The following is a 25,871-nucleotide window of genomic DNA, read 5'->3' as shown; positions in this document are numbered from 1 at the left end:
CTAGAAAAATGACAACGGTATGTCTGAACTTGTAATTTACAAACATATTTGGATGCCGCTGGCTTTTTATTTACTTGAAATAAAATTACATTCAGTAATCAGATTTTAAAAATTCACTGATTTGAGGTTTTTTTAGGTTTCGGGGTTAAATTTGATACATTCTATGTTGTACAAGGAATTACCGGTTGCCTCCATATAAAGGAGCTCCATATTTATTCTCATGATCCTAATATTAAAACCAAGCTATCAATGTTTTTGTAATATGTATGTTGTCCGCCTCCGTGGTGTAATGGTCAGCATGTTTAGCTACCGCTCTGGAGGTCCCGGGTTCGATTCCCAGCGGGGGGGTCAAATAAATATTTTTTCACTCTAATATTTATTCAATATTACACTGGACTGGTACCTGATGTGCAGGATTTGCCTTCATGTGTTAATGATGAAGATAACACTGCGTTTATATGATTCAGTGCCCTATGCACCATCGAGTCCGGATGAAAGTTTGAAGAAGATGTTATCCTAGATTGGCATTTGAATTGTGAGACTAATTAAACTGTACAATCCAATAATAAAGTGGGAAGTTGGTTTGGGATTTTATAGTTTAACGCTTTTGAACAAAACTCCATAGTTTTATATTTAATTTCACAGTTTTTAGAATGAATAACGAAATACGTATGTACTTTTTAAATTTGTCACAACGTGTGTTAAGCACAGATGATAAACGTGATAGCACTTGTAGATGTATTAAAAATACACATAGAATAAATCAGAATAACTATTTTTAAGAAAATATTAAGGTACTATGCAGATGCTGATTTTCTTAGTTTATAATTTATTTAAAAATCAAAATATTTCACCAAAAGAAAATAATAATCTTTACTTTCATATTTGGAGTATATATTTTATAAAATTTTGTCTTAAAAGCGGAGCATGTATTTATTAAAAACAATTTAAAAGCTATAGAATTTTTTATCAGTTAAATTACGCATTTCTAGACATTTTTACCTAAGAATCCCCATAACTCAAAAGTTTACTGTAATTAGGATTACAATAAATAATTTCGCTTCAATAATTGTTTATAATCTTTATATAAAATGTAAGAAATAGAATACACACTTAAAACAGCTGTTACTTAAATTATTATATCAGTCCAGGTATAGGATAATCGATTGTGTTATCATCAATTGATTTGTAACATGACTATGTACAATTTTATTTAGTTGTAATATTAAACCTTTCTCGGCAAAATATTGTACTAGGTAAAAATAAATACACTCATGATCTGGGTGAAAACGTACACTTTGGAGTAATAATATAAGGATGACTCCCAAAGTGTATAATTTTGTTCCAGACCATGCATATATTCATTCGGAGTAGATATACTCAAACAACCTTATTCGCATCGACTATATTTTCCCTGGAAAAGGTTGAATATTTCGTCCGTAGAAAAATAGTACTTAACTGCAGGTAGCAGATTTTTTCTACTAATGTTCAAATTCATTTAATTGAACAATTATCAAATTCATTTAATTGAACAATTATCAAATTATGGGCAGTTAATTTAGACAAAAATATTTCAGATTCATAATTTTATTATTATTACAATTACACCATTAAAATATATACATGTAATATTGGATTTAAGTTTTGTACCCACATTTCTTGGTAGAACTGCATTTTACACTGTATAGTTTTTTTACACGTTTATTTTATATGACCAGTGACTGAGTTTCATGGTTACCCAATACATCCTAAGAATAAAACCCGATCACTGATCAAATTAAATAAATGTGAAAAAAACTATATAGTTTTTATTTTATTACATGTAATATTAGATTTATAACATTTTTCGTTCTTTTATAACATATTACGCACTACAATCTACTTATTCCTTTTAGTACTTAAGTTTTTTTATTACATTCAACAGTTTATTATGCATTGTAAATAAATTTTAAGTTTACTTAATTAATTATGAACATATAATATTTTATTGCTTTTATCAATATCAAGTAATGAAAATGAATTATTATAGAATTTTATTACCACAAAGTACCTCTATATAAACAAACTAATATTAATTTAAAAGTAATCTGCTTAAACAAAAAGCAGATACAGTACTTTTGTGATTTAATTTTTTACGCTTTATTCATTTAACTATGTCTAAATAATTCCGCATTTGTTTTTAGATTTTGCTAATTAATTTTATTGCAGTTTATAATTCTATTTGATGTTTTTGTTGTGTATTAAAAATGAGTGGTAGAAAAATACAAACGCATCGTATAAGTCCGAATATATTATTATTTTCTCCATTGTACATTTTTTTCTGATATATTTTAAAATATTTGTCCGATATCGCAAATCTAATATGTATATATGTTTCATCAACCGCTTGACTAGAACAATTTTTTAAGTAATATAATAAATGTAGCATTACTATTGGAAAAGGGAAATTTTTTGAGCACTTAAATGTACTTTAATGAATAAATAAATTTTTGGAACATTGTTCTGTCATTGCCAGAGAAAAAAATTGTGTTTTTGACATTTATTTTTTGAATTTGATACTGGAGGTATTTTTTGAGCAATGATGATTAATGCATTTATGTTTAACATATATTGTAGAGAAATATCTATCTATAATTTTTTATTTAAAAAAAGTGTTCCGCTGATAAAACAGAGTCCGACAAAGAAAACTAAGATGGCGAAGCTATGTCAGTTTTCAAAGATACTTAAATAACTTAAAATGTTGTTTTATATATTTTTTTTGTGATCAATTTTTTACATAAATATATTCAGTGACAGTTTACATCGGTGGTAAACCACGTGTTCAGAAATTTGGACACACACATTTATATTAAGTTTTAACTTTTATTCTCATGTTTCTGTTACAAATTAAATATATTAAAATTACAGTACTGTTACAAGTGTAATATACTTTTATAACATTACTCATATTACTTTATTATTTTTATTAATATTATTAAAATACTCATATTACTTTGAAAAAACAATGAAACTACATTTTAAGTTATTTAAGCCTCTCTCAAAACTTACATACCTTCGTTTGTTTTTTCTCTGTCACACTCTGTTTTATCGGCAGAACGCTTTTTAAATTTAAAAATTAAAGGAGTACATTTCTTCACATATTAATTATTTTTAGTTGATTATAAGTAAGTCATAAGGATTACAAAAATAGTCACAATATTATATTTAAATAAAATTTTATCCAAAAGTGTGGACACATACATTATTAAAATATTACGGCACATATCTCGTGTACTTTCAAGATACCAATATTTTTGGACTATCAACTGTAATAACCTAACCTTTCCCGATACAAACCGTTGAAAAAAAGCTTACTAAACGTAACCGATGAATCCATTTTCTCTATAATTTTCTGACAAGATGACGTTAGAAAATTTTGTCAACTGTTACATAATTCTTTATAGGATATTCGGACTTATAGGATATGTATTTTACAGGGATTAATAATTTTGAGAACATTTTACTCTAAAAGTTCATATAAGTTACTTAAGGGTTGTTGCTAATACAAGTAGTTTGGGGTGTAGATTCCTCCAGTGTGCGATTGTTAAAGTAGATAAGAATAGCATTATTTTATATACTTCTTATAGAGATTTACGATTTTTATTGTACCCTTGAAAACTTTATTTTTCAATTGAATAAAAGAAAACATTTTTGATGATAGTATGTATTTTTATTTCTCTTTCTAAACTTTGTAATTATTTTAGTTCATTTTGTAGACCGATGGTCTTATAAGGCCTCAGTTTCCCATATTTACAGAATGAAGAATTTTTTAATAGAAAAATGATGGCTCATTCATTTCATTCATTCAAACCCTTATCCGCACCCCAATAGTGCATAGGGCACTGCATCATATAAACGCAGTGTTATCTTTATCGTTAACACATGAAGGGAAGGTGATCAGCCCTCCACTTCCGGTACCAGTCCAAGGTAATATTGAATAAATATAAGAGTGAAAAAATCACTTATATTTATTTGACCCCCACTGGGAATCGAACCCGGGACTTCTAGTACGGTAGCCGAGCGTGCTGACCATTACACTACGGAGGCGGACATGGCGGATGGCTCATTAATAGCAGTAAATTTTAATTCACAGTAATCTAATTTTTTAGATCTATTTTTATAAATACGTACCTTAGGTTGGCAAGAAATACTATGGAAATATGCAAGGGCGTGCCTTCTAAATAGGCAGAAAAGCAGTGCCTACCCTAACTTACCCCCGTGACTTTTAAAAACACAACCAGTACCTACCCTACCTCACTAAGTAGTACCAGCTTACCTTACTACCTACCTCTACTGCCTACCCTAATTAATTCTCTGTGCACACCACTGGAAATATGCACTATGTTATAATACCCCTGTGTAAAAATACGATTGCAATCAATTCACATGATCAAACTACCAGCTAGCAGTGTTGCCAAAAGAATAAACCATTTTACTACAATTTAAATTGTGAAGAATATCTTTGCGTTGAAATCCACAAATATCATTTTAAAGTTGTATGTCTTAAATATATTACAACAATAATTTAATCACAAGTGCTAATATAACATTGTCCTCCATATTCCTTGGTCTGTGTTTTGGAAGACTAAATTCTCAAACGAGTTGAATGTGAAAGAAATATACATAAATAAACACATCACAAAGTTTTAAATCAATTTAATTTATTTTAAGAGTTTTAATTATTATTTTGAATCACTAGAATGATTCACATTCATAGATTTGGAAGTACGGGAGAGCTGGTTAGAATTTGTCCACCATTTGCAGGATGTGTTGTTGTTCCTGTTGTCTCCATTCTGGGTTCCCGGCATCTCCCAAATTTCCCGCATATTCTGTAAACAATACAATACATTCAGTAAACAAAACTAAGACAGGGAATTACCTAAAAAAACATTTCAAAACAGTAATGTATGTATTAGAATAGTAATAGATAAACATTATTTTTACATGAATTTTGAATGTGTGAAAAATCAGATGAATATATGGCAGATCTAAAAATGAAGATATCAGACAGGAATGTGAGAATAATTATAATATTAATGTAATAATAATTAAGGATCATTGAAAATATTACAAAAAGTTCTTTAGGGTGGTTTGGACATTCAGAAATAATATATTTTTTAAACTATTGTCCCACCTCTCATGACGTGACGAACAGTCTTGAGAGAGCCCCCGCGCAGCGCGAGCACCTGCTGAACCCTCTGCTTGATAATGGGCTGCCCCGCAGCGCACACCTCCAGCATCACGTGGTCCACCAGCTGCAGCGTGAATAGGCCTCCCGAGAGCCGCCGCAGGTACAGAGACTCCTCCTCTGAATCCAACACCTCGCCTTCCTCAGTCTAATAAAATAGATAAAAATTGCCGTGTGTAACACAGATGGATAAAGGTCGGATAGAATGACTTGATTAAAAATTGGGTCATCTTATTAATTTAAACATTTTTACATGATTGAATTAACACATTGTTTGCTGAAACGCTTAAAAGTGTCTTTTACATACTGTTGGTAGAGAGCAGAAGACGCTTACAAGCGTTCTATTTGTTTACTTTTGGTACAGCGCGAGAGATGCCAAAAAACATTTTACAGATCGGAATCGGGTTTGCGGTTACTTGTGATTAATATACTGAGGGTTGGCGGCAGACTGAGTATAATTAGGGTCAGGATTGATGAAAAAACCGTCCGACAACAATGTGTTAATACTAAAAACATGAAAAACAATAAGCTACTCTGTCAGATCACATTCATGGCAAGAAAAATCTGTATGAAAATGAAGCTAACCAATCTTCATTGATTATTAATGATGGTTAGTTATTGACTACTAATTTGTCCGCCTATATAGTATGGTGATTAGCACAGTGAGCATCCACACCAGAAGTCTCAGGTTCTATTCCCAGGGGATCAAAATAAATATCAGTTGTTTTTTGCTTTTATATTACCCTGGATTGATACCTGAAGTGCAAAGCTGAACACCTTGCCTTCATTAACTAACAATCAAGAAAGCACTAATAATGTCTGAACTACCAGGTTTGCAGATGCAACAATTCTCCTTATATCGGCAGTATGTATATTGCATTGACTTTTATGCATTTCATTATAAAGATTCCTGCCAACAGATTACTGATACTACATTACCGTGAAGTACCACATGTGCCACTGGGTGCGAATATGGGAAAAATAATAATATTTATTTTTATAAATGCAATACAAAAACCGGGTGAGCCTTTGTTATTCTAAGGTTACATATCATCAGTGCACGCACCTGTCTCTCCTTCTCTATGTCCTGCTCCACCTTGTCTACTTTATCTAGGTACTTGAAGTGCAGCTCCAGGAGTCGATCCACCTTCTCCAAGTCATTCTCCGTGAACTTGGTGAGCAACCGCTGTCTCTGGGACCCTCCGCAGTTCCGCATCATGGACGAGATTATGGAGATCACATGCTCTGGAAATTATTAATTATATTAGAGTGGGAAATGCCAAAAAATATTGTACAGATCAAAATTGAGTTTGTGGTTACTTGTGATTAGGTTGATGTTATATGTAGATGGACCCCAAATTTTTTAAGATGGAGACCTTGGGAGAGCAAAAGAGGCATCGGAAGACCCCAAAAGAAATGGTCCGACAATATAGTCGCTGTGGGGGGTTAAAACTGGCTGCAAACAACAACCGACTGAAGGAAATGGAAAGATACGGAAGAGGCCTATATCCAGCAGTGAAGGACAGAGGGCTTATGAAGAAGAAGTGATTAGGTATCTTGTGATTAGTATAGAACCCTAATTATTTTACTTATTACAGTCGGGGTTGCTGAAAAAACCTCCAGACAAGAATTTATTAATTAATTAGTCAATTTATTCATCTAAAAAAATTGATGTATTAATTTTAAATCAAACACAGATTTTTTGAGTCTACTAAGTTGTATTTTATTAACAAAAAACACATAAAAAATTATATTGTGACAATTGTTTCGCCTTGTTAGGGCATTATCAAACGAATGTGAAGATCAAATGGACTACGGTCCTTATGTAGCTATACAATTCTATGTGACAGTTTTAACATATGCAGCAATAATTTATGGGAGACAACAGTCGCTAATGGGGGATGTAGGTATGTACCCTTATATTTGTTTTTTACATACCTACATCCCCCATTAGCGACTGTTGTCTCCCATAAATTATTGCTGCACATGTTAAAACTGTCACATAGAATTGTATAGCTACATAAGGACCGTAGTCCATTTGATCTTCACATTCGTTTGATAATGCCCTAACAAGGCGAAACAATTGTCACAATATAATTTTTTATGTGTTTTTTGTTAATAAAATACAACTTAGTAGACTCAAAAAATCTGTGTTTGATTTAAAATTAATACATAAATTAAAATGGAGTTCTACAAATTAAACGCCAAGTCAATAAATAAAAAAATTGAACCTTCGTGCTGATCAGTGGTAAGGACTCTCTTCCTTTTGGGAGTCTTCATGAAGAGCGGGAAGATGGTTCTCAGTCCGAGGATGTCCACAAACTTGTTGCAATTGTCTTTTCCATCAGGGCCGGCCATGGCGTGGTCCAGGACTTTCAGGGACCCATTTCGGGAGAGCTTCTTCTCCCTGCAAAGAGACAAATTGAAAAAGTGGACAATAAATTGGTAATTTTTAAAATGCCCAACATCATCGATTGATGGATAATATTTCTTCGAGTAATAACTAGGTTACCTGAGCATCAGATTCATGAGCTGCAACCCCTCTCCTCGCAGGAAGCGATCTCGGTTGCAGGAGGCCATGAGGGCGGAACACAGGGAGTTAAATAGATTCTCCATCATCTCTTGCTCCTCACTACTACTCGGGTCATGTCTCTTGTAGAACTGAACAAACAAAAAGTGCCACTGTGATTCCATACGTTCCACTGTTTAAGCCACAAATTTACGTAATAACCAAATCAATTCAATTTATTTAAATAAACAATCATTATAAATCAGTTTGTACATATTAAAAGTGAAACGAATGTGATTAAAATTGCGACAAAGAAAAATGTTTTCTCAAAAGAGTGGAAGAACCTCATCAACCACACGGAACAGATAAATAGATGATACCTGTACTATCTTATGTAGAGATACCTCATAAACATCTTTTGGACTAACTCTACCATGAGCATTTAAGCTCATGTGGCCTTCAAATTTAGCCACTCTCAAGTCAATTTCGCACCAAAAACTAAGTAACTAACCATCACGCCGCTTTACGCAGGGGTAGGCAGAGAGAATAGAATGCCACACCACTCTGTCTTTGCAAACATCCTTCGCCTCTTCCACGTTCATGCATCTCATACATACCCGCCGATTATTACGACTCCTAACCTGACTGCTTGCATTTCACTCACTCACAAGTATTTGGCATACCTGATCGTGCCTGATCGCACCAAGAAGCGCACTAATACAATATTGCGTCTCGTGAAATCTTGAGTGGCTTCATCCTTAAATTAACACTATTAATTATTACACATTTAGTCCTAACCGCAAGTTGTTGGAGCAGCACATCGATTCCATCCAAGTCTCCAAGCAGAAGTCTGTTTTCATTGCAATCCTGAACCAATATGGAAAGTATTTCACTGACATAGAGTTTGTTGGGGTCAAAGGGGGCCTTCATCTGAAATTACACGCCATGTCACAAATGTTAACAAAACCTTTTTTATACGACAACTTAATTCAAACAAAGAACAGATAAAAGTACTTACTTTTAATCTTTTTAAAAGCCATTGCATGAATCCTCGTTTGGCTACTTCAGAACAGAGCTCGGGGCGGAATTCTGTGATGTTTTCTATTATGCCTGAAATTATTCATAACTACAATAAAATAAACACCTGTACATTTAACATTCTGGAATTTAAATGAAATCTAAACAAATTATGGAATACATAATGTGTTAAATCACCTGTATAAATAACTAGAAACTTTTTAGTTATTACAATTTCTAAATTCTAGATATAACAAAATATAAAATATTATAGATATTTTAAATTCTACAACTTAAAAATAATTTTGTTTAAAATCATTACACATATAATATATAATGATTAACCTTAAACTTTGGCGAGAAAATTTATCGCTGGGAACTGGTTAAAACAATGTCGTTTTGTAAGTTATAAAATTTAAAATTACAGTAAGTAAATGCTCTAAATATTTATTTTAAAAAAAATTGGGATCAAGTCAGAAATGTGGAGTTTCAGGGAACAAAACTTACAGACATAGTTTGTGTAGTTACCCGGAGAAATGATATTGCTAATATTGGCAGAAAGGAGAAATAAGAAAACCGAACGTTTAATGAAACCTTCACCAACATTGGGTGGATGCAGGATGAGAGAAAAACATTTAAACGTAATGTTTATAAAACTTGCCTAAAGTGTTGTGGACTCCGTCTCTCTCTTCAGGTACTTGTTCATCTAGCCTGTTGAGATTATGAAGCAGCAGCGGAATGGCTTGTCCTTCTTGTAGGGCTTCTATGAGGGTCTCTGCGCCCTCTGAGCTCTCATGCAAAATGTCTACGTCTGTTAATTCCTGTAGAACAATAAAATCATAAAACTTAATAAGGTGAAATTAATGGACTTAGTAGATGTTAGTGCCCAAAAGTTTCGTTCCTTCTCAGAAAATACACAAATCAAATCCATATATAATTTTTTTTAAACTACTATCCGCACCCATGATGCATGAAGGACTGTATCATATTTATGCAGTGTTACCTTGATCATTAATAACATAAAAGAAAAGTAATCAGACATGCGCTTCAGACTTTATTTGAGGGCACTGTTAAACGAATATTAACACATTGCGGGAAACGCTGGAAAGTGTATTTTACATACTGTTGGTAGAGAGCGGGAGACACATATAAGCATTCTATTTAATTACTTTTGGTAGAGTGCGAGACGCCTAAAAACATTGTACAGATCGGAATAGAGTTCGCGGTTACTTGTGATTAGTATACGACCCTAATTAGTATATTAATTAGGGTGGGGGTTGATGAAAAAACCGCCCAACAACAATGTGTTGAGAGTGAGAAATCATCTAAGAATTGAATTGGACCAAGCTGCATGGTAGCCAAACACACCAACCGCTATACTACTGAGGCAGACAGAAATAAAAAAAGTATTTCAAATTAATAGTCCTACCTGGATAAGATGAACGACTTGCGTGGATATGTCGGTGTTGTCATGTGATAAAAGTTCCAATAAAGAAGAGACACATTTCATTTGAACCAAAACGGGGTAGTAATCAGGTACTGTGGCCACAATACTGAGATCCTGTTAAGAAAACCGAAATACAGAAAATAGTACATTTTATTTTTTAAATGGTCGTTCATATTTATAGAAAAAAAATTTAGTACCTGTAAAGCTTGATGTAACTCAACCTCGCTTTCCATAAACTTGTCTGCCTGTTCCGGGAATTTTATTCTCATTTCTCTATTTTTTAATGACTTTTTCTCAAACATAAGGACGAGCCTTTTTACAGCCGTGTCATCTATAACCTCTCCCTGGAAAAAAAGTGTGAATGATGTTAAAAAATACAAATGGTAAAAATCACTTTCTATTTTAAGAATAGGGATACAAAATTAAAACAGAAAAACGACAGACAAATAGGTGATAAAATACAGTGGAACTTCTTATAACGAGCATAATTCATTCCAGAATCTTACTCGATAAGCGATTTGTTTTGAAAAGCGCGGAAGTCCCGGCTCACAAGTGAATGTTGTGAAAAAGAGACTTGTCCATTCTGCGAAATGTCGCTCATTAAGGGAGTAACTTTTTTACATTTTTTTGCTCGTTATGCGAATTGCTCGTTAGGAGAGGTTCAACTGTATTAATAAATAAATATATAAGAGCAGTTAACACCTTTATTACAAAATACTTTCAATCAAATTGAAGATATTTTAAATTTTTTTTTAGTAAGCCTCCACTCTTTTACGAATGATTTTAGCTCTTAAAAAACAAAACATATTGTAATAACAATAAACAAAGGATATAAAAATTAGATTTTACCTCCATGAAATGGGAAAGGAACTTGTAATGCCACACATTATCTCCTAGGAAATTTCTGTAGCATCACTTATTAATAACGTGACCATTTATTTTTGTCCTCAAAACGGGACATCTACCAATATTTACGTAATAGTATGTATATTCAAGTAAACGCGTATTTTTTCATAGTTTTTATGTATTAATAAAAAGAAAAGGAATTTTGATAAAGAAAATAAGAGGAATAAATAATATAAATATGAAAAAAATGTTATCTTATATCGGGACAGACTATCTAAAAACGGGACGGTCCCGTTCAAAACGGGACGTATGGTCACTTTACTTATTAATAACATCCTCTTTTTTAATTGTAGCCACAAATTATCACAGTACAAGGATTAAACTATAGAAATCTATTTTTCCAAGCAATGGCAGATGAACGAAAAATAATGTCGTCAATTGATACCTGAGTTTCTTCGTTCTCTACATATTGCAATATATTCTCTCTTTCCAAATCCGTTAGAGCAGGTTCGGTTTTGGGTATATGCCTGGACGCATTATGATTAACAGCGTTTTCTGCCTTTGAGTTAGCAATATAACGCATTCTTTTAGCGACAGTACCTTCCTCGTCTGAGTTTTCGTCCGAATCGTCGTCATTTGGACGTTTTGGAGTCGGAACTGGCTGAAAAACAAGACATACTTCGAATTATAACCCCATAATTTTGTTTCACATGGTTTAAGCGTAAAGAAGAACATTGTGAACGGATTCGTTAAATATATTTTTGTAAAACCTTAAATGCCAGTAATTCTGAAATATCCATGATGTACGAACGGAAGCGAATACCACAAATTACACGCAAATGGACAGAACAACCAAAAATAACAAAAATACGCCACTGTCAAAATTAAATTAGTAGAAATCAGAATAACAACCAATGTTGCCATAGCACCAAATTAAATTATGGTGCTATTAGAATTGGAAAGCCGTTTGACTGTGGCGTATCAATTTTATAAAATTAGTTTGTTTTGTGATTTTCAATTTTAATTTAGAAATTAATTGAAAAACTTTCTTACCTTCATTTACTGCTTCCTTGCAGGGGTAGACAGGGAGAATAAAACGTTACACCGCTCAGTCTTTACAATCTTCGCCTCTTCCACATTCATGCATCTCATTATACATACCCGCCGACTGTATAATTCAAGAATTAATACATCAAAATCGTATAAACATTCAAGTGCTGCCAGCCAGTTGCCATAAAAACTCCACCAGCATCCTCAAATTTCTACTCTTTTTTGACAAACTGAACTACGGATTTAGGTACCTACCAAAACGCTTAAAATAAAGTCTGTCATCGTTTACGGCGCTTTCTATGGTTAATGAATGGCGGCAGATTTAGTTTTAATTATTTTATTTAAAGTTATATAATTTAGCACGGTTGCTTCGTAGTAAACTTTTATTAAAATGTCTGTTTTTAATCCAAACATATTAATCTCAATCATTGAAAGCGGCAGTTATGAAGAAAAAATACTTGCTATAGGAGTGATTATTTTATTGCCTCTTTTTTGTTTGTATTGCAAATGGAATATAGCGTAATATTACTTTATAATATAATATTACTGTATTTACTTTTCAGCATCTATCGAAAATTGTTAAAGACGGAGAAGTCCTTGACGTTGAACGATTAGTGATTTGTCTTATTGAAGCAGATAAAACGGATATCGTTTATAAAATTTGCACATTGTTGTCCCATATGTCAGTTTTAAATGTATGAAATGAAAATAAATATTTTCCTTACCAATATATTACATCAAACATTAAATATTAATAAACAACCCCTTTCCTTAGGAAAATTATAGAAGAAAGTTGTGCATGAACTCCTCTATTTTCAACATTGCGATGAAAGTATTGTCATCAAGCTCCATTCAGAAAAGTATAGGAATTTTGTGTTTATTTAAGGCTATCCTTCAACAAGTCAATGACACTTTTACCAAAAAACCCGATAAAACTTTGATAATTAACACTAAGGAAAAAATAAGGATATCAGGAGTGTTGAATCAAATGTGCTTGCTATTTTTGAAATGTAATCCGGTAAGTTTTTAGCTAAAATTCAATTATTGTATGTATTTCAATAGATTTATGATCGTTAAATATTATAAACCATTTTGCTTGATCTCTACATAAAAAAATGCTGGGTTTTGAAAAAAAGGTGATTTAAATAATTGTAGGATTCCGATGTATGGAAACATCTGTGTCAATGCTTAGGAGAATGTTGTATGGGAGTAATCAATAACCAAAACAGTTCATCACACATATTGCCAAAGGTATTTAAAAAAAAAATATTTTCCATCCATGTAAATATTATATCGACGTGCCCTACGTAAAGTGCTCTAACTACATTTTTGTCAATTTTGACATATTTGGTGTTCGTTATCAACTGACCGTTATCTACAAACATAAACTAACAAAAAAATATACAAAATAAATTACGCCTAGTTTTCAGGCGTATAAGGCGCTATCTACATCGAATTTTCGAAATGAACTGAACTCCTGAAACGCTAACTTCTTAATTTTTACAAAGCATAAAGTTTTAAAACGATTAAATACATTATTTTTATCATGTTTTTTATTGTTTAATACTAATTTAGAATTTCAGATAAAACTGTTAATTAATAAAAAAAAATACGGTTGAAAAAATCGTCTAAGCTCTCTCCTGTAAAGTAACAGATTTGCAGATAGAGTACTTTACGTAGGGGCCGTCGATATAATTAATGCACTTTGCAGTGAAGTAGTTGGCCCATGTGCTCTTTGTACTTATATAACATCTTTTATTTTAACCCTTATCTGCACCCAACGGTGCATTTATGAGAAAATTGTCCGCCTCCGCGGTGCAATGGTTAGCGTGTTTAGTTATCGTGCTGGAGATCCCGAATTCGATTCCCAAGGGGGGGGATGAAAATAAATATTATTGATTTTACACTCCAATATTTATTTAGTATTACCCTGGACTGATCTCTGAAGCCCAAGAGTGATCACATTGCCTTCATGTAAATAACGTTCAAGATAACACTGCGTCAATATGATGCAGTGCCCTATGTACCGTTGTGAGTGGATAAGAGTTAGAAGAGAAGATGGTGCTCAATTGACGTTTGCTCTTTTTATTAGAAAGGAATAACCCGCAAAGCCTCTAATTTTAGAGGCTTGTTTGCATGTTGGATGGTAAGGATAGGGAAGGTAAACGTGAAAAATTCATTACAAACACCCAGATCAATTGAAAATAAATCTTACTTGAATACATTTTGCAATTGGTGGGAATGGAACCCGCAATGCCAGTTTCGGAGTCCAGCGTCCCAACTATGCCACGGCACCTGTCTGTCCATGGCTCTGATGTAGTTTGAGTAACACTTGATCGCGACATTGGCATTATAGGTTTGATAGCAAAATTATTTCAAGAAAAGTATTTGTAATGTATTTTTTATATCTTCTTTTTCCATCATATTTGAAACATCGTGTGTGCAAGCCAATGACAGGTATTTAGTTCTGTACTTGCCAAGACTTCCATATTAGTTTCTCATAAAATGTTGTTGTTTCCCAATTTGCAGTGCTTGTTACAACTGGAGAGAGGTTTTCATTTTGATGTAGTGAATCTGGTTATATCACTGACTCACAACAACTACAAAAATCAGGAGAAGTTTATCCATCTGGGTGGAATTCAACACATTGTTAGGTAAAAATTAAAAAAAATAATTATTTAAATTATATTAATTTATCACGAAAGCCAACATTGTACAACCAAGCAGTGATTTGTAATCAAAATGATAAGAAATTATAATGTAACATATCGTAGTCATACAGGAGAAAGTGACCAAGTGCACTGTTTTACAAAAATGTGATCATTGACTATTTGATATCTTACTAGCTTAATATTGCCCTGAAAAAATCCCAAGGATTTTAAACTTGGAAGTATAATATATTGTCTTGTTAAAAATGACTAACTGCATTTGTGTTTATTTTCTTGCCAAGCAAAAGTGACTTAAATGGCCCTCCTGAACATTTTATTTTTTGGTTGTTGGTCACTTTCTCCTGTACGACTACAATATGAAATACACAATTCTTTAACATTTTGCCACCAGCGACTCACACTACATACTTTATTTTGACTTCTTTTTTTTATCTGTCAGACACGCGCTCTATATACATTCATAAATAGTAGACATTACAAAGCAAAGGGCACCTTTTTCTTTATTGTACGGTCATTCATTTGGTCCATTCTTGCAGAAATTTCCTGGACAACCCAAAAGGTTTAGAGTTACTCTGTGTCAGTATGACCAACTGTGCCATTGCAGTTGAAGAGGCTCGCATGCACAATACGGAACAATTACTGGAGACCCTCTACAAGGCTACCGATATCAGTTCTCCGTCCCTCAACCAATCAATGGTACTTATTTGTTTTATTTTTGTGACATTATTCCGTGAATCTCACATCATACTTTATTAATTCTAATACGAAAATTTGATATGGTTTAAAATATGCTTTATTTGATAAACTATCCGAACCTTAGAGGAGGATTTGAAATCCATCTAAAACAATGTTCACTCAATAACTTGATTCAAGCAATTTGATCCATATTTTTTGTAATATTGATAATAATACTCAGTCATTTTTTCTTTTAAAATATTCAAAATGTGTGATCTTTATTTTATTACTTTGAAAAATATTTGTAAATTCCACCATTCATGTAACCTTGTGTTATTTATATTTACCCGTGACATTTTATTTATTTCACTCTAACAGTAGTTAGAGTGAAATATATATAATGTCGCGGTACGTAGTAGCGCGCCACAACTGCTTGGAAGCGAGACAGCATTTATGAACTGCATTCTTTCAATCATTCATGTCAGATGTATCATCATCAGACGTATTACTGATGGCATGTCATTTGTCGCAAGTTCCATATTATTATTATTACATACAATATTCTAAAGGTGGGGACTGACCGGAGCATTTTGTCGTAATGTAACGTCGTAACGTCGCTCGCGGCAATTGCTCCGGCTATGGATAGAGCGCTCGGCTCGCTGTACTGACTATACGAATGCTCGCATCATAACGTGTTACGTTACGATGAAATGGCTCCGGTCAGTCCCCACCATAATGTATCTTCTTCTTGTTTCTGTGCCACTTCTAATGAAGATCGGCGATCATCATGGCTATCTTCAATTTTGATGCTGCAGCTCGGAACAGAGATTTGGTGCTTCTGCCAAACCATTGTCGTAGGTTTTTCAGCCATGATGTCCTTGAGTTCTTTGCCCCTCAATCTTTCCTTGTATGATAAGGTGGAGAAGACGATATTTTTCATTTCTCATGACGTGTCCGAAGTACATTAGCTTTCTCTGCTTGATGGTTGGTATGATGTATATGTCTTTCAAATACCCCCCTTTGAAGCATGTGTTTTTAGATACTCCAGATAAGAAAGGTTAATTAAGGTTGATGCTTTCCATCAAGGTTAGGTTATATTGTTAATTAATTATTTAATTTGATTTTTTCAGATTTTAAAATGGTGTTCACTGGCTCTATGGATTTTAAAACATTTTGGTGTGTATATACTGTTTATTTTAAGTTGTTGCAAGTTTTCGGCAATGTGATTATATTATTTCTGATGCAGAGTTAATTGACCCGCCTTCATATAATCAATTCAAAGTGGTGTCATATGCACTGCATGTGTGAATGCGGATAGGGGCCAGAAAGACGTAATATAAAGCTAGTATAATCAGAAACCTTTTTTAATGCCTGTCTATTGATTGATCTATTTTTTACAGAGGAGAGAAAAAAAGAAACAAAAGTGAAAACCATGTTGAAAAGAACTTCTAAGCGAACTTTCAACAAAAGGGTGAAAAGGTTGGACAGATTTAAGGAAAATTTCAATGGGACACAACTTGAAATGTTCAATAATTTGAATGATTCTCATAACATAAATAGCAGAAGTGCATTTGTTTCAAAATATGATGCCATCAACTATACCCTTCCTCCTGTACCACCCAAAATACAAATATCGGGGTCTATTTTTGACTCTGAATATTGGTCACAATATAAAAGGAGCACAGTTGAACAAAATTCCAGATTGAACGATTCCTTCAAAGAAAATGTTAGTCCAAAATTGCACGATGATACCTCTGAGTTTTTTAACAATCATAAATCCAATATTGTTTGGTGTAAAAGTTACAAAGTAAACAAATTTTCAGAGTCAAATAAAAATATTGAAAATAATTTAAACAAAACGCATAACAATGAATCATATAATAACTTTTATCCAAAGTTCACTTCGAGTCCATTTCATTCACCGAGGAATGAAGTGTTTAAAAAACCTGAGAATTACATATCTAAATGGAAAAATAGAAATGAAAAACAAGCATTCAATAATGCTAGTGAATTTAAAACAAATGTTACCAACCAAAATTGTGAAAATATAAATAATTTGATACCAACATCATCATTCAGAGTTCGCGAATTAGTCAAAGAAGTTTTCGATACACATAATAAATTAATTTCTAATAAAAGAATGGAGGTGACAAATGGTAATGATAATTTAAATTTCAAAACAACAGACGTGAATACTTTCAATGATGATGTTTTTTTCCCGATCAACCCAGGAAATATTTTGAATGGTTTCAACATCATATCCTTGAATCAAAACCCAAATTCTCCCATAAATAATCAGAATGAATTATTTACTGATCCAAATGATAATAATGCGGAGAGTGCTAACGCAAGCACCATATCTGTTGGGAGCGTGACTGAAAATATGTTTAAAAAAAATACTTGTGAACATTGTGAAAGTTTGTCAGCTTCAAAAGTCACAGTTACTTCGGAAAATGATATGAAAAATATTGTTAAACGTCTGAAAATTGGGATATCACTGTACGGCTGTGATTTTCAGGTAATCATAATTCATATAAATAGCTACATATGTAATGTCTTCTTTATAACCATTTTGATGCTACATCAATCTGATGTAATGTCCAATGCATCATCAGGTGGAGGTAAAAAGTAAGTGAAAATAGAGATAATAGTGACCAGAGCATTTGACTACCATGCTGAAGGTCCTGGTTTTGATTCCGATGTATATATACATTTTTAAAAAATATGTTCATTTAATTAGTATACGCTTAGTTTTATATATTTTTTTTTTTTTCAGAAAATATCCAATACTTTATGGTCTGAAAATGAAAATGTTTCAGCAAGGTACCTCTATGATATCTTTCAAAAGCATATTATAAGAAAATAATACTTAAATGTTATTGATGAAGAAAATAATACTTGAATATATGTTTGCATGATTACATATAATAAATACAAAAATAAATTGATTGCAGAAATTGTAGTTTTATTTCATGTTCATTATCATTTTATCAAATATATATTTCATAATACATACAAAATGGGTGTGAACTATTGAATATATCGACAGTGACAATCGAATTTTTAAGGCTTGCTTCCGTTAATGAGGTTGATTAAATCATCGAGAGTGACTCCGTCCAAGACCTTGTTGGATTCCTCAACAAGGAAGTCCTCAACTTGTGCCGAAATGACATCAGAGAATCTATTGAAGAAGTCGGGAGCAAGGTCACCGAGAATAGCATTCACAACATCATCTATATCTCCACCTCCGAGCATTCCAGTTGTTTCAGACTGTAAAAAAAAAACAATCTTTAAAACATGAAAATTTTAGTGAACACACATTATTAATGTATTGTAGACTAAAGCCATGTGTAGAAGAACTTTCTATGCAAGAAAGAAACGAAGCTTTATTATATGTATTCTTATCAAGTTGATACTATCTCAATAATACAAGACTAAATTTCAGACAGTTTGTATGTATTTCTAACTGATTGTATGTATTGATAACTTGGTGGTGAATCGAACTTAGAATCAGCATGGTATACAAATTGTCACTGCGCTAACGGAGTCAGATAAAAAAGTACCTTGAATGATCCCAAAGCAATCTTAAGATCCATAGAAGTAACGGAAACTCCGTTGGCGCCATTAACCATCCTGGCAAATCCGTTGAATTTCAAATTACCAATTTCAAAACTAAAAAAAAAGATAAATCGCAATTAATTAGAATTAAATGTAAAATTCAATTATATTAGCATTATGGATAAATTTATTAAAGGTATGTTGAGATGGTTTGGGCGTGTGAATCAAATGAGTGAAGAAATAATAGTAAAACAAATTTATCAGGCGAAGGTGGTTAGTAATAGAAGCAGAGGAAGACCGAGGAAAACTTGGGATGATCAAGTATTTTAAATACTTGGAGGCAGTCATGTCGGGAGTCGAAATAATTGGGAGGTATGTGTGAGGAAATGCATGAATATGGAAAAAGCAAATAATATTTACAAAGACGGTGGCATTATTTCTCTCTGCCTACCCCTGCTGGAAAGTGGCGTGATTGTTAGTTGATTAGTTTTTTTCAGTAATAGGAGGTCGTTCACCTCAGCTCTTAGTTCAATGGTAATTTGGTAAACATGATGAGCAACTCATAGAACCTCAAATGAGCTTATAATAGGCAGTATGATTTTTCCTATCAAAGACATTCATAAATACACATGGACTACTGATGGCAATACTAAAACGCAGGTGGACTATTTCTACTACACCGCAGCCCATTGCAGAGAACTCATACGTCTATATGTTTGCACATACAATATTTACACACCAATATTTACAGTGATTGGTGAATAATGCAAGTCCTTCACATCTAGAGTCCTAAAATGGAGAAAAAACATGGCTGGGACTTGAGAATGCCTTTTGATAGCATACCCTTTATGTATCTTTTCCCAATCCCGAAGATTTCAGGGCTAATGAAGACTATGCACTGACAGGAGAATTTCAGAATGCTGGACTGATTTTATTCAGTTGAGAGTAAACTATCGTATTTATATGATCAAGGTTAGGTTTGGTTAGGTTTTAGTATTTGACTGAACTAACTAACTAACCATCACGCCGCTTTCCGCAGGGGTAGGCAGAGAGAAATAGAACACCACACCACTCTGTCTTTGCAAACATTCTTCGCCTCTTCCACGTTTATGCATATCCTCATACATACCCGCTGATTCTTATGACTCCTTACCTGACCACTTTCAAGTATTTGGCATACCTGATCGTGCCATGTTTTTCTCGGTCTTCCTCTGCTCCTTTTTCCAATTACATTCGCTTCATAAATTTACCTTTCTTTCCTCACTCATTCGTTCTACATGTCCAGACCATCTCAAATACGTTTTAGTATTTGAGTTTATCAAAAAGAAACAGTCAAATTTAATAGGATAACAGTAGGTACTCACTAGCATTTTCCATTTCCATAAATGGGAAGAGCGCCAAAAACAAGTCCCTTAAAATCGTATGTAGCTGAAAGAAAAATATCAATTAAAATATAACTTTGTTTTAAAATCACTATTTAGTGCTTCAAATATAAATTATATGAAAATATTAAATTTGAGCAGTGTTAACATTTTAAAATCAAATATTAGTGTTGAAAAAAAAATTATATTGTGTCTGTCAGGAATCGAAACTGGAACCTCGTACATGCTTGTTTAGTGGTTGGCACGCCCAAGCTTGCCAACCACTAAACTACATAAGCGAGCATAGAAAATAGAAATTCAAAGTATTAAATTGATTTAAAGAATGACATTAAAAAGAATAAAAGGTTTGACCAAACACCGAGCTCTGTTTCAGTTTTGTAAGACTATTTTAATTTAACAGACTATTTTAGTTTTTAAAGAGCACTGAAATAAATGATCAATTCAGTTATGTACTTTTATATAGGTGTCTCAACTTGATCTGAACCATCTGCCGTTCTTCCCTTTATGTAAAAGAAGATGGAAGTCTGAGCATTCCAGGGCTTACGACCTGGCATTTGGCTGGCTAAAGTGATCACCTTATACACATGTGTAACATTTACCATTCTGCCCAGTATTGAACATCCATATTGCATTAATTCTTAAAAACCTGTATATATGCAATGGTCTTAGAACCTTCTGCATGTGGGTGAGGTTTTCGAGACATTTGTAAATTATGGCTATTAAAGTAGGATCATCAGTTGAGGAATTGCTGAAGTATTTATTAAGGTTGTTCCGTTGGAATAATTCAGTGTCTGATATAACAAATAATATTAATGTATACTTTTTTACCTGTATTCAGAATATTCATTGGAAGGTTGAGATCGTATTTGAGTCCGAGAGGGGACATGCTTAGGTCGACATCTATAACTTCAAAATCACTCAATCCAGTCAGGTGAATTTTACCAGCATTCACGTTAAAGCTGAAATAAAATGTAATGAAAACACCAAGATACTGTTTTTTTACTGACCCATAGTCTGAAATTGGATCTGCCGGAACCTCGTGCCAAAAAATATTAAGTAAATACACTAAAAAAAATATATTCAATTAACTAAATATTAAAATCAAGTACTTAACAATTATTATCCTATATGTAAGATTGACATATAGATTTATGCAGTTCCGAGTGGTGCATAGGACACCATATCATCCTTGTAAAACAAATTCATAAATATAGAACTGGAATATGTTTGATGGGATGCAGATGACGGAGATAGGAGAGAAAAACGAAAATAGCAGCGATGGCTAGAGCACTCAGAGCTGCATACTCATTCTTTTACTAGCTTCACTCTGAGCTCCTTCATTTACACCATCTGTATCCTTTCAAATATATTCCACTCTCATATCCGCACACCTAAAGGGCAAGATAGGTTACATTGCCATCATAATTGAAGATCATATTTTATTTTATATTAATACCACGTTGACTTAAAGTAGTAACCAATAGGTCCAAACAAATCATATTTTAAAATTGCAACTGTGATATTTCTAAAAGTTAGGGACAGGGAGTATCGAACTAAAAGGAAGAATGATTAGGCTAAATATTTTTGTCATTGAATGATAGGTACTAAATAATGAAGCTTATGATTTATTACAATTTAAAAAAATATAAATAAAATTTAAAATCACTGATTGACAATGATAAGCTGATTGTGATAAGGTGATTGATGAATGTACGTGTTTTATAATTAATTTTAGAACATAATGACGTTGATATGCCTAACACCAAATAGATAGAATAACATTTCAAAAAGAAGTATTATCTACTGAAGTAGTATTTCACGATTATATTTTACATAATAAGGTTTATAGAAAATTAGAAAAACAATGCTATGACAAAACTGTAATAATACAGAGACAGGGTCTGGATAACTCATTCAGTGATTGTTTAATCTTGCCTGATTTACACTGATGATATTCAGATCCTATCTCGAGTTTACAACACGACACAAACGAGAAAAAGGATGATTAAAACTATAAATTGTTTTATAATGATTTTTTTATAATTATAATTTCATTATTTACAAGCCTAAAAGCTGGAATATCAAATATTATTTTTATTAAATAAAATTAGTTGATAAAAATTCGGAATATATTATTTTAACAGGTTTTATGGAATAGACTTTTAAAAATTATGTCGCAGGCTTGATTCTCACAAGTCCAAATTGATTTCTTCTATCAGCAATGTCCCAAACTACAGAAGCTAGTTCAAGTACAGATATGCAACCCCTAGTGCCCTAGCCATCGCTGCTATTTTCCTTTTCCTACTTGCTATTCCTTTCTACCTCCTTTCTCATATAGCAGTGATATCATTCACCCTGAGCTCTTTTACTTAAGACATCTGTATCCCTTCAAATGCATTCCACTCCTCATGATAATTAGCAGCCAAGATAGCATCATTTTAATGCGATGTTGTGCCCTATGCACCATTTGGTGTAAATAGGAGTTAAAGAAGTTTCTCCCGCATGGGAAGGCAGAGAGGATTAGTTCAAATCGTGGTAAAGGTAAAGGTCAGCTGAGTAGGTACTTATACCATTAAATACACCAAAATATAGTATTTTTTAGTTTAATTAAAAACAAGATAAATATTTGTGTTTTTTTTTTTTAATTTATACTTTTTTATTATTTTACACAAATATTTCAATTTCATACTATTTCTGTGAGCCTAAGCGGCTCATTATTAGAGGTAGGTATCAAATTGTGACAGAGTGGGTTCGAACCGAGAAACTCTGGCTTATGAGTCCGCGACACTAATCACGGGACCACAAAGCGTTTTCTTTCCTAATTTTTTACAATGGAGTCCTGTACCTTAATAGGTTTCCAGCTTCCATTCCAAATGAATAGGAATCCATTTGAAGAGGATCCAGAATTGGGATTCCTTTGTCTTCATTCCCCACCTTCATGGTGATTCGGAACTTTTCCAAAAGTTCTATCAAGGCATCACTCAAGATTCTTCCTTCCGGCGCTAAAAAAGTTCAAGTGTTGAAAATCGATAATTGTGTGTTTTGTAGCTGAAATTCAGATTTTTTATTCATTTAACGCATTGACTGCCAACTACGAGATAACTAGTTGATTGCGTTCTTTGCTAGGATGTCAACTACGAGTTATTTTGTACTGTGTTTACTTGCCATATTCGTATTTACTACTGTTTTTCATAATTTTTTCAACTATTACTAAAAGAACACATCTACTTTGAGATATCAATAATATTGTGATATTGAAAGATTTTAAATCCTCATTTAAGTAATAGTTTTATCAATAATAAATAATATTTATTTTCATTATTTACCTCCATTTTTACTTGGAGCTCCACATACAGCCACAAATAAACAAAATAGCACTAAAAACTTCATTTTAAAACTGCAAATTCAACAAAATATCTAGTCAGAGCCTACTAATCAACTGAAGATATTTTTTAAATATATTTCACCAACTGATTACAATATTGTACTTGTCTGATTGTAAAAAAGATAAATATAATTAGGTATATTGATAACAGTTCATAGGTTTATACAAAATGAAAATCAATAAAATCAAAATTATTTATTTATTTTATGTCAATATCTATCTTTTATCGTTATTCATTATCTTTTATGATAGATTATTTTTATATTAATCACAGACAATGAGTTTTCTTGTTTTTATTAAAATAAAAGAAAGATAACATGTAACTGAAAACTAAAAATAGATACTAAATTATTGTTTTGGTGTTATAAGATGTTGTATAACTGAGAAACAGGGATTACATATTTAATTCCTGCTACTTCCAAAGTGATTCCTGGAGATTTTATTTATATATTTTCAATTGTCTGGTATTTTCACACATAGAAAGACCCTGTTAAACATGGTGGATACAGTGGTGGGATTCAGCCGGTTCGCACCGGTTCTAGTGAACCGGTGCCTAAAATTTTTACAGTTCACCAAACTGGTCCTTAACCCTTTGTTGTCACACAATATTCCGATTGAGATCATGTATCGCAGCACGCTCGATTTACTTGGTCCGCCACGTCGCAAAAATATTTGAACCTCACAAAGAGAAAAAATACTGGAAAGATGAAAAAAATTTGTGGAAAAATGATTGCACTTAGTAAAAAGAATATTGTGAAAGATGTACGCTTCAAAAAATGTACAAGTAAACAAGGTTTTACTTTCTATTACTTGCTGGTTTCTCACAGGTCCAGAAGGAGATAGAAACATTTAATCCATAAAAAAATGTGATAGATAATAACCACAACATTGTTACATTACCTTTAATTGACTTTTAAATCTGTACCTACTATTGTAATTGGAGCATTCTGAGTTGGTACCTATGTGAATGTTCTGTTTATGTACAGAATAAAAAACAAATAAATGAATAAATGGGGGAGGGGTAGGGGTAGTACCTAAAGGGCGAACCGGTTCTTGAAAATTTAGAATCCCATCACTGATCTGATCTAATGGGATCCCGTTACTTACTGAAAGAGGAACTCAAATATTGAACATTTGTAATTATTCAGTTGTATTTACAGGCAGGAGAGTGAATGCTGGGAACAAAATGAATGGTGCACTGAAATCAGTTATAGCAAACAAAAACCTATCAGCGGAAGCTAAACTGGCAGTGCACAACGGAGTCCTGGTTCCAACTCTAATGTATGGAAGTGAAACATGGATTTGGCAAAAGAAGGATGAAAGTAGACTGAATACAGTCGAAATTCGATCTCTCAGAAGAAAGTGGGACAAAACGATGTATGATAGATGTGCGAATAGTGAAATAAGGAAGGAATGCAAAGCTGAAATAAGCATTATCGATAAAATTAAGAAAGGTGTGTTGAGATGGTTTGGACATGTAGAACGAATGAGTGAGGAAAGAACGGTACAACAAATTTATGAGGCGAATGTAAGTGGAAAAAGAGCAGAGTAAGACCGAGAAAAACATGGCACGATCAGGTATGCCAAATACTTGAAAGTGGTCAGGTTAGGAGTCGTAACAATCGGCGGGTATGTATGAGGAGATGCATGAACGTGGAAAAGGCGAAGAATGTTTGCAAAGACAGAGTGGTGTGGCGTTCTTTTCTCTCTGCCTACCCGGAAGCGGCGTGATGGTTAGTTAGTTTTTTTTTATTTACAGGCATAATACCGCAAGCAGTTTGAGGATTCCTAAAACTATCGTATAATACTGAAACAGCATTAATTCGGGCAACGTTAAGTGAACAACCTTCTCCATCCTTACTTTTCTAATACACCCATTTATAACTATATTCTTCTTCAAACACTTATCCGTACCCGATGGTGCATAGGGGCACCGTATCATATAAACGTAGTGTTATCTTGATCATAGCCCTTCCTGGGAGTGTGGACGTAAACGAACGTCGGTGTGAATTTTCCTTAAAGGAGTATCGGCATTAATAAACCTCGAAGTCCGTCTGTCAGTTGGTATGATGTAAATTGTATACCGATGACTTTTGTGGATATTTA

General features: G+C 33.0%; 3 protein-coding genes across 3 annotated transcripts; 1 reads left to right on the top strand and 2 right to left on the bottom strand.

The window, feature by feature from the left end:
* Positions 1 to 4,680: 4,680 nt before the first annotated feature.
* LOC148303664 (beta-catenin-like protein 1) lies at positions 4,681 to 11,952 on the bottom strand. The gene is made up of 12 exons (XM_088269627.1): positions 11,817 to 11,952; positions 11,492 to 11,707; positions 10,398 to 10,544; positions 10,183 to 10,314; positions 9,415 to 9,574; positions 8,755 to 8,846; positions 8,535 to 8,666; positions 7,740 to 7,888; positions 7,459 to 7,634; positions 6,294 to 6,472; positions 5,174 to 5,375; positions 4,681 to 4,868 (listed from the first exon to the last, which is right to left on the bottom strand). The coding sequence occupies exons 1-12, from the start codon at positions 11,844 to 11,846 to the stop codon at positions 4,780 to 4,782; spliced, it is 1,704 nt and encodes a 567-aa protein (XP_088125753.1). The 5' UTR covers positions 11,847 to 11,952; the 3' UTR covers positions 4,681 to 4,779.
* Positions 11,953 to 12,583: 631 nt separating this feature from the next.
* On the top strand, positions 12,584 to 18,397 carry LOC148303663 (uncharacterized). Its single transcript, XM_088269623.1, has 8 exons — positions 12,584 to 12,791; positions 12,872 to 13,114; positions 13,252 to 13,347; positions 14,626 to 14,750; positions 15,302 to 15,461; positions 16,571 to 16,616; positions 16,841 to 17,958; positions 18,217 to 18,397. The coding sequence occupies exons 1-8, from the start codon at positions 12,777 to 12,779 to the stop codon at positions 18,304 to 18,306; spliced, it is 1,893 nt and encodes a 630-aa protein (XP_088125749.1). The 5' UTR covers positions 12,584 to 12,776; the 3' UTR covers positions 18,307 to 18,397.
* LOC148303662 (uncharacterized) lies at positions 18,395 to 23,836 on the bottom strand. Its single transcript, XM_088269624.1, has 6 exons — positions 23,707 to 23,836; positions 23,226 to 23,382; positions 21,209 to 21,339; positions 20,363 to 20,426; positions 19,004 to 19,112; positions 18,395 to 18,710 (listed from the first exon to the last, which is right to left on the bottom strand). Exons 1-6 carry the CDS (start codon positions 23,768 to 23,770, stop codon positions 18,504 to 18,506), a joined length of 732 nt encoding a protein of 243 aa, XP_088125750.1. The 5' UTR covers positions 23,771 to 23,836; the 3' UTR covers positions 18,395 to 18,503.
* Positions 23,837 to 25,871: the final 2,035 nt, after the last annotated feature.

Source organism: Brachycentrus maculatus, unplaced genomic scaffold (assembly GCF_059751285.1).
Source record: "Brachycentrus maculatus isolate JH-2025_06_01 unplaced genomic scaffold, ASM5975128v1 h1tg000358l, whole genome shotgun sequence".
NCBI lineage: Eukaryota > Metazoa > Arthropoda > Insecta > Trichoptera > Brachycentridae > Brachycentrus > Brachycentrus maculatus.
This window is presented reverse-complemented; position numbering and strand designations above follow the sequence as displayed.